Here is a 12,116-nt window from a genome sequence, read left to right on the forward strand (position 1 = left end):
TAGCCGCCAAGCCGGGACCCGACCCGCGCCTGCGCAACGAAGCCGACCGGCGGGCGCGACAGTGCATTGTGGGAGCACGGTGGTCGGTGTTTCCTCGTAGCGCCGGCTCACTGCTGCGCTCCTTTCTGACATCCGGTGCAAGTGCCCCGACCCCGCTCACCCTTCCTGCCCACAGATGATCCAAGACCGGGGTGCCAGAGGAAACGCTGAGGTTCACCCCGCGCCGCCAGCCGCCCTGGAGCTGCTGCAGGACGTGCACCTGGGCCTGGCCCCACCGCGCCGCAGCCCTGCTCGTCTGGCCGTCCTCTCGGGCCACTACCTCTACTATCACTACGGCTGCGACGGGCTGGACGACCGCGGCTGGGGCTGCGGCTACCGCACGCTGCAGACGCTGTGCTCGTGGCCCGAGGGCCAGGCAGCGGGGGTGCCTGGACTGAACGCGGTGCAGGCAGCCCTGGAGGATATGGGAGACAAGCCCCCCGGCTTCCGGGGCTCCCTGAGCTGGATCGGCTGCGTGGAGGCCTGCCTCTGCCTCGAGCACTTCGGAGGGCCCCAGGGGCGCCTGTGCCACGTGCCCCGCGGGGCGGGGCTTCACAGCGAGCTGGAGCGGCTTTACTCCCACTTTGCAGGGGGCGGCGGCCCTGTGATGGTGGGAGGGGATGCCGATGCCCAGGCCAAGGCCCTACTGGGCGTCTGCGTGGGACCAGGCACCGAAGCCTACGTCCTGATACTGGACCCTCACTACTGGGGCGCCCTGAAGAAGCCCAGAGAACTACAGGCTGCCGGATGGGTGGGCTGGCAAGAGGTGACCACCGCCTTCGATCCTACCTCCTTCTACAACCTGTGCTTGACCAGCTGTAACTCTGAAAAGCAGTAGCACGCCCAGGACTGAAACTGACCCCACACCTGTGTGCCTATTCACTTCTCAAGTGTCCCAGCAGAGCAGAGGGAACTTCAGCATCAATAAAGTGACAAGGCCCAGCTAACCATGGCCCCAGCTGATGTTTGCGAGGATGTGAGAAGGTATACAGCACACCTTAAGACTTTTAAGAGTGGTGGGGTATTTCGCTCAGTGGTGCCACCTCCCGAATGTGATCCCTGGTACAAAAAAAAAAAAAAAGACTTTAAGAGTCACTACTTCAGTGCTTTTATTGGCAGTAAACTGAACATACAAAAAAATTCTCAGCTGATGGGATGAGGCAGGTAGAAGTACAGAGTGGGGGAAAGTGGACTGCTCAAAAGAAATCAACATCATCTGGGGCATCCAGGTCACGATACTCTACAATGGCTCTGGGGTCTCCCCGAACCATCCTGTGAGATAAAAGGCAATGAGACCAGAGGGTCCCTGTGTGTGCTGGACACAAGGAGCCTTGGACATCTCATCCCATTCTCACCTGCTTCGAGGTTTCCCAGGATAGCCACCCTGGCCTCGGAAAGCATCATAGTTCCCTCTGCCAGCACCGTATGGGGCATGGGGGTATGGAGGTCCTCCTGTGGGGACTGCAGGGCGCACAGCACCAGCTGTGAAAAAGACCAGTGTTCAGCCTAAGTCTCCTTCCTCCCAGCTCCACACAATCACCAAGCCCTTTCACCTCCCATACTTACCTCCATAGCCCAAAATGGGGGGCCGGGGCTGGCCATAGGGCATCAGGCCCTGGGGAGTTTGGTGTGGGTAGGGCAGTCCCGGGGTCAGACCTGGGGGGAGTACAACACGGACAGGGACATGAATTACTGCGGGGGGGGGGGGGGGAGTATTAACACAACAAGTGACTTCTAAGGAATATGGCCCTCAGTATTCCATAGAAACTTCTCAGGAGCCAGGGATTTAGCTCAGTGGTTTCGCCACCTGCAGCGAAAGCACAAGGACCCGAGTTCGATCCCTGGTACCAAAAAAAAAAGAAAAACAAAAAGAAACTTCTCAGGAGATGACAGGTTAGAGAGGAATCCTTTAAAAAAAAAAAAAAAAAAAAAAGAGGAATCCTGCACAGTGCAAGGAGGAGAAATGCACCAGACCCTCTCAGATCGTATCTTACTCTGGGCAGGGCCAGGTGGCTGGGCCGGCTTGATCTCCGGCAGAGCTGGGCGTTTGGCATCTGTGAGGAAGTTGTTAAAGAACGCCACTTCCTTCTTTACCTCCTCAATCTTCTCTGCATGTTTATTGAAGATATGTTTGCGAACAAACTCAGGACCCTGGGTGGAGAGGAAAAGATCAGGACAGAGCAAATAAAGTAAGCTCCCCCAATCCCAGACTCAACCTGGAAGGTGGACAGCCTCCCTTCTGCCAAGCCCATGAGCATTTTCCCCCAAGGCCCAACCCCGCCTCCCACCATTCTAACAGGTCAGTTCTCTAACATCCCAGACCTTGAATTTCTTGCCACTGAGAGGACATAGCCACTTATCCTTGCCCAGTTCCTGGGTGTTAGAGGTAACAAATTTTTCCACTTCCTGCTCAGGATCTTTGCGGCCCATCTTCTGGGCCTCTTCCTCAGAAAGGGATTCCCGAACACTCAGCAAGGGGGTCAGCTTCTCCTCAAAGGTCTTCTGCCACTCCAGCACTGGTGGGGAACAGAAAAAGGCAGGCTGAAGAAGTGTGCAGAAGCCAGGGACAGGAGGGGACCAGGAGAGGGTAGCAGAAACAGACGGAAGACTCGGGAACAGGGAACCTGGGGTGCACCTTCTCCATGACTGATGCGGTTGGGAGGCATGGGCCCCCGAACGTGGATGATGCCGCAGCGATTGGGCATCTCGTCCTCATTGGGGTACTCGCAGGTGTTGTAATAATCCAGGGAATGCACAATGCGCAGATAGAGGAGGAGCTTGTCCAAAACCTAAAGGGACAGGAAGCCACTGGGTCCCCACTCTGGCCCCTTGTGTTTTTTTGGTACCGGGGATCGAACTCAGGTCCTTGCGCTTACGCAGCAGGTGGCGAAACCACTGAGCTAAATCCCCGGCCCTGGCCCCTTGTTTTTATCTAATGTCCCTCCAAAGCCTTAGGTGCTCATATAGGTAGGCTCTGGGGAGGTGACTGGATCATGTGGGTGTGACTCCCAGGGGTTAGTCCACTACTGAGTTTATAGCTAAGTGTGATTTAGGGGATGAAGCTTGGTGGGAGGTGGGTCACTGGGGGTGTGACTGAGAAAGGTTTTTCTCCCTACCTGCTTCCTTGATCTCTGCCCCTCTCTCTCTCCTTCCTGTCACCATGCCATGAGGTCTTCCTCCTCTGCTATGCTGCCCTGCCTTGCAGCAAGCTGACTATGCTCTACAAACTGAACCAAAATAAACCTTTTCTCCTTAGAATTGTGGGTGTCAGGCCAGGGATTTAGCTCAGTGGTTCCAGTGCCTGCCTTGCAAGCGCAAGGTCCCAAGTTCAATCCCTGGAACCAAAAAAAGAAAAGAATTGTGGGAGTCAAGTACTGTGTCTTAGCTACAAGAAAGTAACTTAAGGCCGGATGTGGTGCCACATGCCTGTAATCCCAGCACTCAGGAGGCTGAGACAGGAGGATCACCTCAGGTTCAAGGCCAGCCTGGGCTACATAGTGAGACCCTGTCTCAAAAGAAAAAAAGTAAGACACCCTTTCACCCTCAAACCCATGCTCCCCAAGCCCCCTACAAGGCTACAGCTGGCACCTTGATCAGCTTCTCATCCCGCTCCACATTGATCTCCGCTGGGTTCCCTTCCTTCGGAGGCTCCTCAGGGGGAGCCCCCCCACTGCTCCCCAGTAGCTCCTCTTCCTCAGCACTCACTTCCTCGATCAGGTAGTCAGTGATATTCTTCAGGATTGGGTTCTGTGAGGGCAGACTCTGCTATGGAGGGAGAAGGAGCAGAGAGACAGCGAAGTGCCCTCAGGGCAGGAACCTGCCAACTACAAAGGAAGGCAGAGGAGAGGAGCCTGGCTCACTTGATGGAACTGTCACCTCTGCTGTCACTTGTACTTGCCCTGCCCCAGCCCAGATCCTGGTGGAAGATGGAGGTGGTGACCCAAAGAACAAACAAGTGACGGCATGGGTGGGCACAAGGGGGTACTGACTGCCACAGAGCAAGTGAGGTCAGGGGTGTAAGGAACACAGGAGGTGGTGTCGGTTGCTTTGGAAATGGTCCCCTGGGGAGTCACTGACTGTTGGCAGAGGAGGTGTCCCCGGCTCAGAAGCCCAGAGCTGGGTTCTGTCATCCAGTGTATGGATCAGCTTGGCTGCCAGCTTGATGTCGTTGCGCACTATCTGCTTGTGCTGGGTAATGCCATTGATGTTCCGCACACGCCGGGTCAGGTCTCTGTTCACACCTGGGCTCAGCTCACACTCACGGAGCTGCAAGGGGGACACCATCAGAAAGCTGACCAACAGCTGCCCCGGGAACAGCAGCTCACAGACTGAGGACACCAGTGACTGTTGGACTGTGAGCTCCCGGAGAACAGGGACCAGAGAGGTCACAGGACCGGACAGTTACCATGAGCAGAGTGAATGGATAAAGTGGCCAGAACAAAGGAACAAGGGAGTCAGAAGTTGTGGGGGGACACAGAGAGCCACATGCTCTCTTCTTTACAACAGTCCCACTCCCAGCACTCACTCGGATATTTTGCAGGTTCCAACAGATCTCTTTAATGTTAACACTGCGGTCAAACGTCACCCAGCCACGACGGAAAAACCTACAAGAGAAAGAACATCAGCACCATTCCAGGTGGGAGACAGCGTGGGCCATTTAAGCAGTTCCCCGGTACCTCCTTCTCTGAGGTGTCCAGTCCCTCACCTCCTCTCGGGCTGCGGCTCTGACAGTGCCACACGCATAAAACCTGGGTATCTTTTACAAAGCTGCAAGATGCAGAGAGAACAGAAACCCCACTCAGTGATTCAAGGAATCATGTGTTCCTCCAATCCCCCAGGGCACTTCATTTTTAACCCTATCTTTGGGGAAGGAAAAACCAGTAAAGGGCTTAAGCACCCCAGCACTTGACAGAGTACAAGCGGGGCCAGCCCTTGAAGTAGGAAGGAGGCTCCCTATGTGACATGCAGAACCAGTCGGCCTTCTCTCTGCCCCCCACCCCAAAGGATCTGTGCCTGGTGCCAGGCTGGCTGCCCAATACCCATTTCCCCACTCACAGAGATGATCTCAGCCCGGGAGATATTGGGTGCAATGTTGCGCATGAAGAGGGAGCAAGTCTTATGCAGAGGCCGGGGCTTACATTCCAGCCCTGCAGCATCCTTAGGCTTCTCCCTTTCCTCTTCCTTGGGCTTCTCCTTTTCCTTAAGTCCTCCTTCTATGCAGAAGTGGTAGGAGTTGGTGAGGTTTTGGCATTGATTTTGATGAAGCAGACAGAAAAGCTATTATTGACCCCCACGCCAAGGTTATCTCCCCCAAAGCTACCCCCTCCAAACTTCACCACCCTCTCCCCTTGCCCCGCCCCTGTGCAGCCTACCGGTCTCTTTGTCCTCCTCAGCCTGGCCACTCTCGGACTCAGACTCAGACTCAGACACGCTGCCCTCATCGAAGCTGTCGTCGCCACTGTGCTTCCTGTTTCGCTTCTTGCTACTCTGTGGAACCCACAGAGGAGAGACTGTCAGGTTACCCGGGCCCCAGCCTGATTGCTGGCCCCACACAATAGACACCTTACCTTTTTAGCTTCCTTCTCCGAGTCTTCTTTCTTCTCCTCCTTGTCCCCATCGCCCTCAGATTTCTTAGTTTTGTCATCATTAGAGCCGTCATTTTCTGCCTGCAGGTAAAGACCACTGCTGGAGGTGTCTAATCTGCCCCTCACAAATGAGCCCAGAGGTTCACCTTCCCTACCCTGCCCCACACAGCCCTCTAGTTCCAGCTCCTTGGGACCCCATCGTTCAGACCTGCTTGCCATCTTCTTTCTTGTCATCCTTATCACCAGCCTTTCGTTCTCCATCGCCCAGCCCTGCTCCAGCCCGGCCTTCCTCTTTCTTACTGGGCTCCCCAGGCTTTCCTGGCTGTTCCTCCTCTTCCTCTTGCTCCAGGATGCGTAGATCATTCTCTGTGCCTCCTTCCATCTTAATCACAGCTACCCACAAGGACAGCAAAGATCACAATCAAGAGCCTGGCTTCTTTCAACCTGCTTCCATTTCCCACCAAGATCCTGGTCACCTGAGAACCTCCACCTGCCCAAGTCCACACACCTGCATCCAACATTTTGACAATGGCATCAGCTCGGTCTATGTCCAGGAGAAGATTGTCAAACCAGCCACTCTCCATGAGGGACAAGAACACCCTCAGTCGGTTTTGCAGTGCCCCCCGGGCTTCCTGCCGACGCTTCCCCACCTCATCTGGGTGGTACTTAGACCGAAACCTGGGAAGGAAGCAGGGGAAGGAAAGACAAAATAGTCAGCAAAGGCCAGAGCCAGGATTCAGGGAGGGGCCCAGGAAGGCAGGGCATCCCCCATCCTCTCACACCCACAAAAGGTCATAAAAGCAGAGAGATTAGGAGAGAGGGGTGCACTAGAACCACCCAACACCCCAAAAGGAACAACAGGTTGTTCTCTGAAACGATTCAGGGGAGAGCCAGGAACTAAGAGTTCTGGATTTGGGAAGATCAGTGCCTACAGGGGGAGGCCAGGATTGGAGAGGCAGATTCATGGCTCTGAGTCACTGGGAAACACTAACTTTAAAAAGTGTAATTTCCCAAGCTCCAGAGAGGAAGGCTAAGGGAACAGTTAGCCCCAAAGAACCTCCCTCTCATTGCCAACCCCAGGTTACAGTCATTCCGGCTCCCGCCAACTCCCTCCACCCCTAGGTGGAAGACAGAAGGAAACCTGAAGTGCACCAGACAGAAAAAGCCAAAAGGCAGGACACCTTTCTCCCTCATTGGGAAGATCATCAAGGTGGTGAAGGGACAGGAAAAGACCAAAGGGAGAACTGAAGTGCCCATATAGCCTCAGGGATAGAGAAAGGAGGGCTAGAGGGTTAGGGTGAAGCATAAAAAATAAAACATTTCAATAGGACCTTCAGGGAGGAATACAGAAGAAACTAGGAGTATGAGAAAAAGGAGAAAAGAAAGGAGAAAGTGTGACAAAGGCCCAGAAATCAAAAAGGGAAAAACTAAAGACTAGACAAAATAAAAAAAGAGAGAGGAAGGGATTGTTAGGCAGAGAGTGGGGAATGGGGACAGAGAAAAAACAAAGGTAAATGAGGTTGGGACCAAGACACAGAGCAGTTAGGAAGAGAGGACAGTGAAGACAAAACAGAACCACAAGTTGAGCAGAGAGGAAAGGAAAGCCGCAGGCATCACCTCCAGGATCTTTACCTTGGCTGCTTGGTCAAACAGAGCTCAAGATTTAACTAGTGGCGCCCAGGGCCCATGCTGGCTGGTGGGCACCGGCTGGCTCCTGGCTGGGGCGCCCGGCCCAGATGCCCCACCCCCGCGGGACTCCGCGGTGGGGGCCCTGACTGACTAACTGCCTGAGCAATCACATTCAGCTAGACCGCTGCATTGTGCACAGCGGTGCCCTGCCTGTCTGCCTGGCCGGGGCAGGCGGCTCAGCCCAGGGGCTCATGTATGGGCTGGGTATGGTGGGGGTGGAGGTGGGTTTGCTCCGAGCTCCGTCGATGAGCGGGTGTAGTTCCCAGTTCTGGCTCTTTTCAAGGAGGAGGAGCAGAAAGAGGATGAGGAGGAGGAGCAGGAAGGGGGGAAAAGATGGTTGATTAAAATTAAAACATCCACAAAAGGAAAAAAAATTAAAATTCTTTTTCTGCCAAATGACCCTGAGATCTTTGCTTTTCTTGTCTTGATTCACTCGTCGCTTTTGGGAGGATGCCACAGCCACACAGGGTCCTGGTGATCAGGAATGACAATGACCCAATACAAGCAAGTGGGAAGCAGTCTGTCTGCTGCCCCAAAGGGCCAGGTGGCTCTGGCCCACTGCCTGGAGGTGTCCCAGTGAGGACAGTGGAAAAGGGAGATGGGGGTGTGTGGCAGTCACTGAAGGAGTAGACCCCATCAGCCAATGCTGTTATGCTTCCCCTCCCCCACCCCCAGGAAGTTCTGGATTGGGGAAAATGGGAAGAGGACAGGGCTGCAGCTCCACCGGCAAGGCCAGGGAAACATGCCAGGGAAAAAGTAGCAAGGAAGCTGGGGCACTCACCACTCCTCGTCTTTATGAGCCAGGAAAAAATCCTGCATCTGCTGCCTTCGAAAATCTAGCTTGTAGTCATTATACCGCTTAACAGCCTCGGTCTCATCCACAGAGTCATCCAGTGACAGGAGGAACTCCTTGAAGGTCTTCATCACTGGCGGCGGCACACCCAAGTCAATCTCAGCAATGCTGCCCAGCCTGGGGGGGGGGGGGGGTCAGGAAATCTTGGTGTGTATGGGGGGGTAGGGTCGCAGGGGGACAAGGTGGACAGCTGCCCCCTTCCTGTGCCCACGATGGATGCCACCCCCAAGCACAAAGCATTCCTGGGTATCTAATCCACTGCCCGGCTCAGCTCTGGTCCTCATCAACCCCAACCCATGCCCCAAGCCTGCCAGTTCCCTTCTCCCAAGAACCCCAGAACCCTAGGTCTTTACCTGGCCTGGATAGGCAGTACATGGTGCTGCATGATGTGGACGTCTGGGTGGCCCCAGGGCTGAGGGGGGCCATAAGTTGGGCCCCCACCCCCCCCAGCATAGGGCATCTCATAGCCACTGTGGTATGGGTCAGAGCTGTGCTCATCCCTGAGGGCGGGGACACAAAGGTCAGAGAAGAAACCAGAACCATCTCTCCAGAGCACGAAGAAGAGCAAGAGGAAGGCACACACACGGAATGTGGTTTCTCAGCCAAGGGCTTGAAGGAACAAAGAAACAATGGGGTAGGGGTGGTCTGAGAACAGAAAACAAGCTTTCAGCAGAGGTGATGGCAGACAGCTGAGGCTAAAGAGAAACTGACGCCATCTCACCAGTCTCGTCTCATGCGCTTCTGTGGGGGGCTGAGCTCGTGGCGGGGAGGAGAGAAGCGCTCCCGTCGATTCCGGTCATAGTCACGATATTCACCCCGACTGCGGCGCTCGCGGCCACGGTCCCACTCCCTGGAGGCGAGAACCAGCACCAGCCATTACAGGTGAAGCTGGACGGGCCAAGGCCACCGTCCTGGGCAGGTGCCTTCTATCCATACTGACACGCCACACTAGAAGCCTAAAACTGCAAAGCTACACTCTTAGAGACTCTTGTCTAATGCCATCACTTCAGCCACCACCGCCAAACTGATGGCTCTGACTCTTCCTTCCACCAGCCTGGCCTCTGTTCCAAGCTCCAGACCCACTGAAGAATCCTCTGCTAGTGGGTTGGGGATGTGGCTCAGTGGCGGGGCACTTGCCTGGCATGTATGAGGGCCTGGGTTCCAGCACCAGCATTGGAAAGAAAAAAGAAATCCCCTACCAGAAGTCAGCTACCTCAAATTCATCCATCACATCAGAAATGAGCCTATCATTCCTATCACTGCGGGTCTCAAGTTCTGTTCAGATATCAAGCACTGTCCTCACCACCAAAGGCACTGTCTTGCTAATCTTCCACCTACAGCCTGTCAAAACTATCCTGCCTTTGCTATCTCCAGACTTGATCCAAGTCCCTGTCACTTCCCCAGCACTGGTTGTTTACCTGCCTCTGCTTTCTCCCCTCTCCATTGTCAAAGTAATCTTTTTTTTTTTGGTATCGGGGATCGAACTCGGGTCCTTGCGCTTGCACAGCAGGCGGTGAAACCACTGAGCTAAATCCCCGGCCCAACACCTACCCTCTTTACCATCTCTTCCATGTACACATTTGCAGCATGCACTCAAGGCCAATTTGCCAACCCATGCCAAGCCCCACAATGGAAGCTCCTAAAGGCAGTAACCACATCTTAACTTACCTAGAATTCAGAAAAAAATCTTGAGTTTCTTCTTTCTTAAAAAATACCAAAGAAAACAAAGTTCTATAAACCCTCCACCATTAGAGGATGCACTGACTGGCAGATTGATCAGCTTACTAAACTCATGATTTCCAACTACAATGGACAAATAGATTTTTATCACAAGTCACTTCAAACTCTCACGAAAATATTTCCAAACTGAGACACTTCCATTCACACACTGAAAGTGTGTCTGTGTATTTTCGTTTGTTGAGACCTATGTTGCCCAGGCTGACCTGGAATTTGAGATCCTCCTGCCTCAAGCCTCCCAAGTGGTTGGGATTACAGGTGTGCACCATGGGCTGGCTCTGAATAGATACTTTTGATGGCCCTGCAATCCCAGCACACCTGTGATCTCAGCACTCAGGAGACTGAGGCAGGAGGATCACAAGTTTGAGCCCAACCTGGGATACATAGTAAGTTCAAGGCCAACCTGGACTACCTAGAAAGACTGTCTCAAAAAACCAAAAAGAAAAAAAAAAAATGACATCTTAGAAAACTACACGAGTTGAGTCAAACTTAATTAACTATGGCATTACTCAAAGAACTTTCAGAGATTTTTTGAAAAATAACTGTAAGAAAGATAATGACAGCCAGTTGTAATGGCGCACATCTGTAATCCCAGCATTTGGGAGGCTAAGGCAGGAGGATCATGGTGATTTCAAGGCCAGCCTGAACTACATAGTGAGCCCGTCTCAAAAAAAAAACAAAAAAAAAGGGCCAGGGATTTAGCTTAGTGGCACCATGCCTGCCTCACAAGCAAAAGGTCCTGAGTTTGATCCCCAGTACCAAAAAAAAAATTTGTAAAAAGAAATATAATCCTATTTTCCAGGAATCAGTACTACAACCTGTCCAGTCTGGTCAATTCTGTATTATGGATTCTTCCGAACCACCCTTCTTAAGGTATAGTTTACAACCAAGGAGACATACACTTTTTTTTTTGAGACACACTTTTCATCCTTATGGTTAAGTAGTGCTTTTTCATACACAAATTCTGAGCACTATTGCTGTGCTCTTGAGGACTTGTCAAAAATTAAGCCACATCTAGTTCTTTGGCCAAGAGCAAATAGGCAGAACCACAGAAAACGGTCCAAGGAGGCTTTTCACTACAGTTCATCCTAATAAAACTATAAGGTAAAAAAGGAGTGACTGTAAAATGGAAAGGAATGAAACAGGAAGACAAAATTACCGGTCATTCCAATCATCCCCTCGCCGCCTTTCATCTCTTTCTCGAGAACGGTCATAGTCGCTGCGCTCTCTTCTAAACTTGTCCCTGCGCCTTCGATCGTACTCGTCATCGCTGTCACCCATGGCGCGGCCCGAGGAGGCCTGAGATCCGGGGAGGGGTGGGCAGGGTGTTGGACAAGGACGAGGTGAGAGACGGCCCTGCAGAGACAGCACGCCCACCTCCCTCCCGCCAGGGCCAACCTTCTGCAGCCCCAGCCATCTCAAGCAGAGCTCCGACACTTTCACTCGTCCCAAGGGTCCCCCCTGCCCAGCCCGTGACCCTGACCCTGGGCAGGAGCCTGTCCCTCAAGCCCTGCCCACCTCTCACTGCCCCTCCTCCACCTGGAAGCGCCCGCAGCCGTTGGTCGCAAGCGCGGTCGGGCTTCTTTTCCGGGCGACCCGGACGCCCGAAAGGGAGACGCGGGGCTCTCGGGTAAGGGACCAAAGAGAAGGGAAGACAATGGGACAACCGAGAATGAAAGATCGCGCGTCCCTTACGCGCGCCCGTACCACTAGCCGAACACGGTCCCTAACCACAAACGATGCCCCAAACGTCGCGAGCTTGAAATAAAGCAAAAAAGGCAGGGCGGGATGAACAAGGGGATGATGGGAAGGGGCGGCGGGGACACAACTCTCGCGCGCTTTCCGGGACGAGAACTGTGCGAGAGGGAGGAACTACGGAAGCCCGATTGGACCAACCTGAACCTCTGTAGGGCGGCTTCCCTTCTGGGATCTAAGGGAACGCGTACCCGGGCTCGGGTCATGGTTAGCGCACCTCCAAATGTTTCCCGGGTCTGAGCCAGTTCGCGTCCAGTGGTTTTCCTTCGCCGACCCTGTGCTCAGGGCGCTGCCTGACCTCTCGGAAAATTGTTTTGCCCCCTCCCCTCGCAGGGCATGGGCTTGGGGAGCGCCAGAGTTTGGGGAATAGAGGATAGAAGCAACCATTTTAAAGCATCTGCTCCCACCATTTTCTGCTTCCACCAGAGAACTAGTCTTTATTAGTGTTTCTGTATGCG

General features: G+C 53.6%; 2 protein-coding genes and 1 long non-coding RNA gene across 12 annotated transcripts; 2 read left to right on the forward strand and 1 right to left on the reverse strand.

The window, feature by feature from the left end:
• The first annotated feature begins 175 nt into the window (after positions 1 to 175).
• Ufsp1 (UFM1 specific peptidase 1) lies at positions 176 to 1,134 on the forward strand. The gene has a single exon (XM_004840161.4). The coding sequence runs from the start codon at positions 176 to 178 to the stop codon at positions 875 to 877; it is 702 nt and encodes a 233-aa protein (XP_004840218.2). The 3' UTR covers positions 878 to 1,134.
• Srrt (serrate, RNA effector molecule) lies at positions 1,124 to 11,841 on the reverse strand. Of its 10 annotated transcripts, none has more exons than XM_021254182.2 (20): positions 11,422 to 11,841; positions 11,063 to 11,202; positions 8,888 to 9,016; positions 8,520 to 8,666; positions 8,095 to 8,283; positions 6,133 to 6,302; positions 5,833 to 6,017; positions 5,607 to 5,705; positions 5,412 to 5,526; positions 5,095 to 5,249; positions 4,745 to 4,806; positions 4,565 to 4,643; positions 4,117 to 4,305; positions 3,628 to 3,804; positions 2,675 to 2,828; positions 2,362 to 2,555; positions 2,034 to 2,190; positions 1,606 to 1,707; positions 1,395 to 1,521; positions 1,124 to 1,311 (listed from the first exon to the last, which is right to left on the reverse strand). In XM_021254182.2, the coding sequence occupies exons 2-20, from the start codon at positions 11,182 to 11,184 to the stop codon at positions 1,236 to 1,238; spliced, it is 2,628 nt and encodes an 875-aa protein (XP_021109841.2). In that variant the 5' UTR covers positions 11,185 to 11,202; positions 11,422 to 11,841; the 3' UTR covers positions 1,124 to 1,235. The 10 variants fall into 10 exon arrangements, with proteins under 10 accessions (XP_021109841.2, XP_087051860.1, XP_021109842.2 ...); XM_087195734.1 differs by having other exon boundaries at positions 1,606 to 1,695; positions 5,095 to 5,252; positions 11,443 to 11,828; XM_021254183.2 differs by having other exon boundaries at positions 1,606 to 1,695; positions 3,628 to 3,801; positions 5,095 to 5,252; positions 11,422 to 11,828.
• LOC147822651 (uncharacterized) lies at positions 4,578 to 7,712 on the forward strand. The gene is made up of 2 exons (XR_015445475.1): positions 4,578 to 4,675; positions 6,018 to 7,712. It is a non-coding gene; the product is annotated as an uncharacterized LOC147822651 (long non-coding RNA).
• Positions 11,842 to 12,116: the final 275 nt, after the last annotated feature.

This window comes from Heterocephalus glaber, unplaced genomic scaffold (genome assembly GCF_053883595.1).
Source record: "Heterocephalus glaber isolate CG9 unplaced genomic scaffold, H.glaber_assembly_v1.0 deba00001610, whole genome shotgun sequence".
Classification (NCBI taxonomy): Eukaryota; Metazoa; Chordata; class Mammalia; order Rodentia; family Bathyergidae; genus Heterocephalus; species Heterocephalus glaber.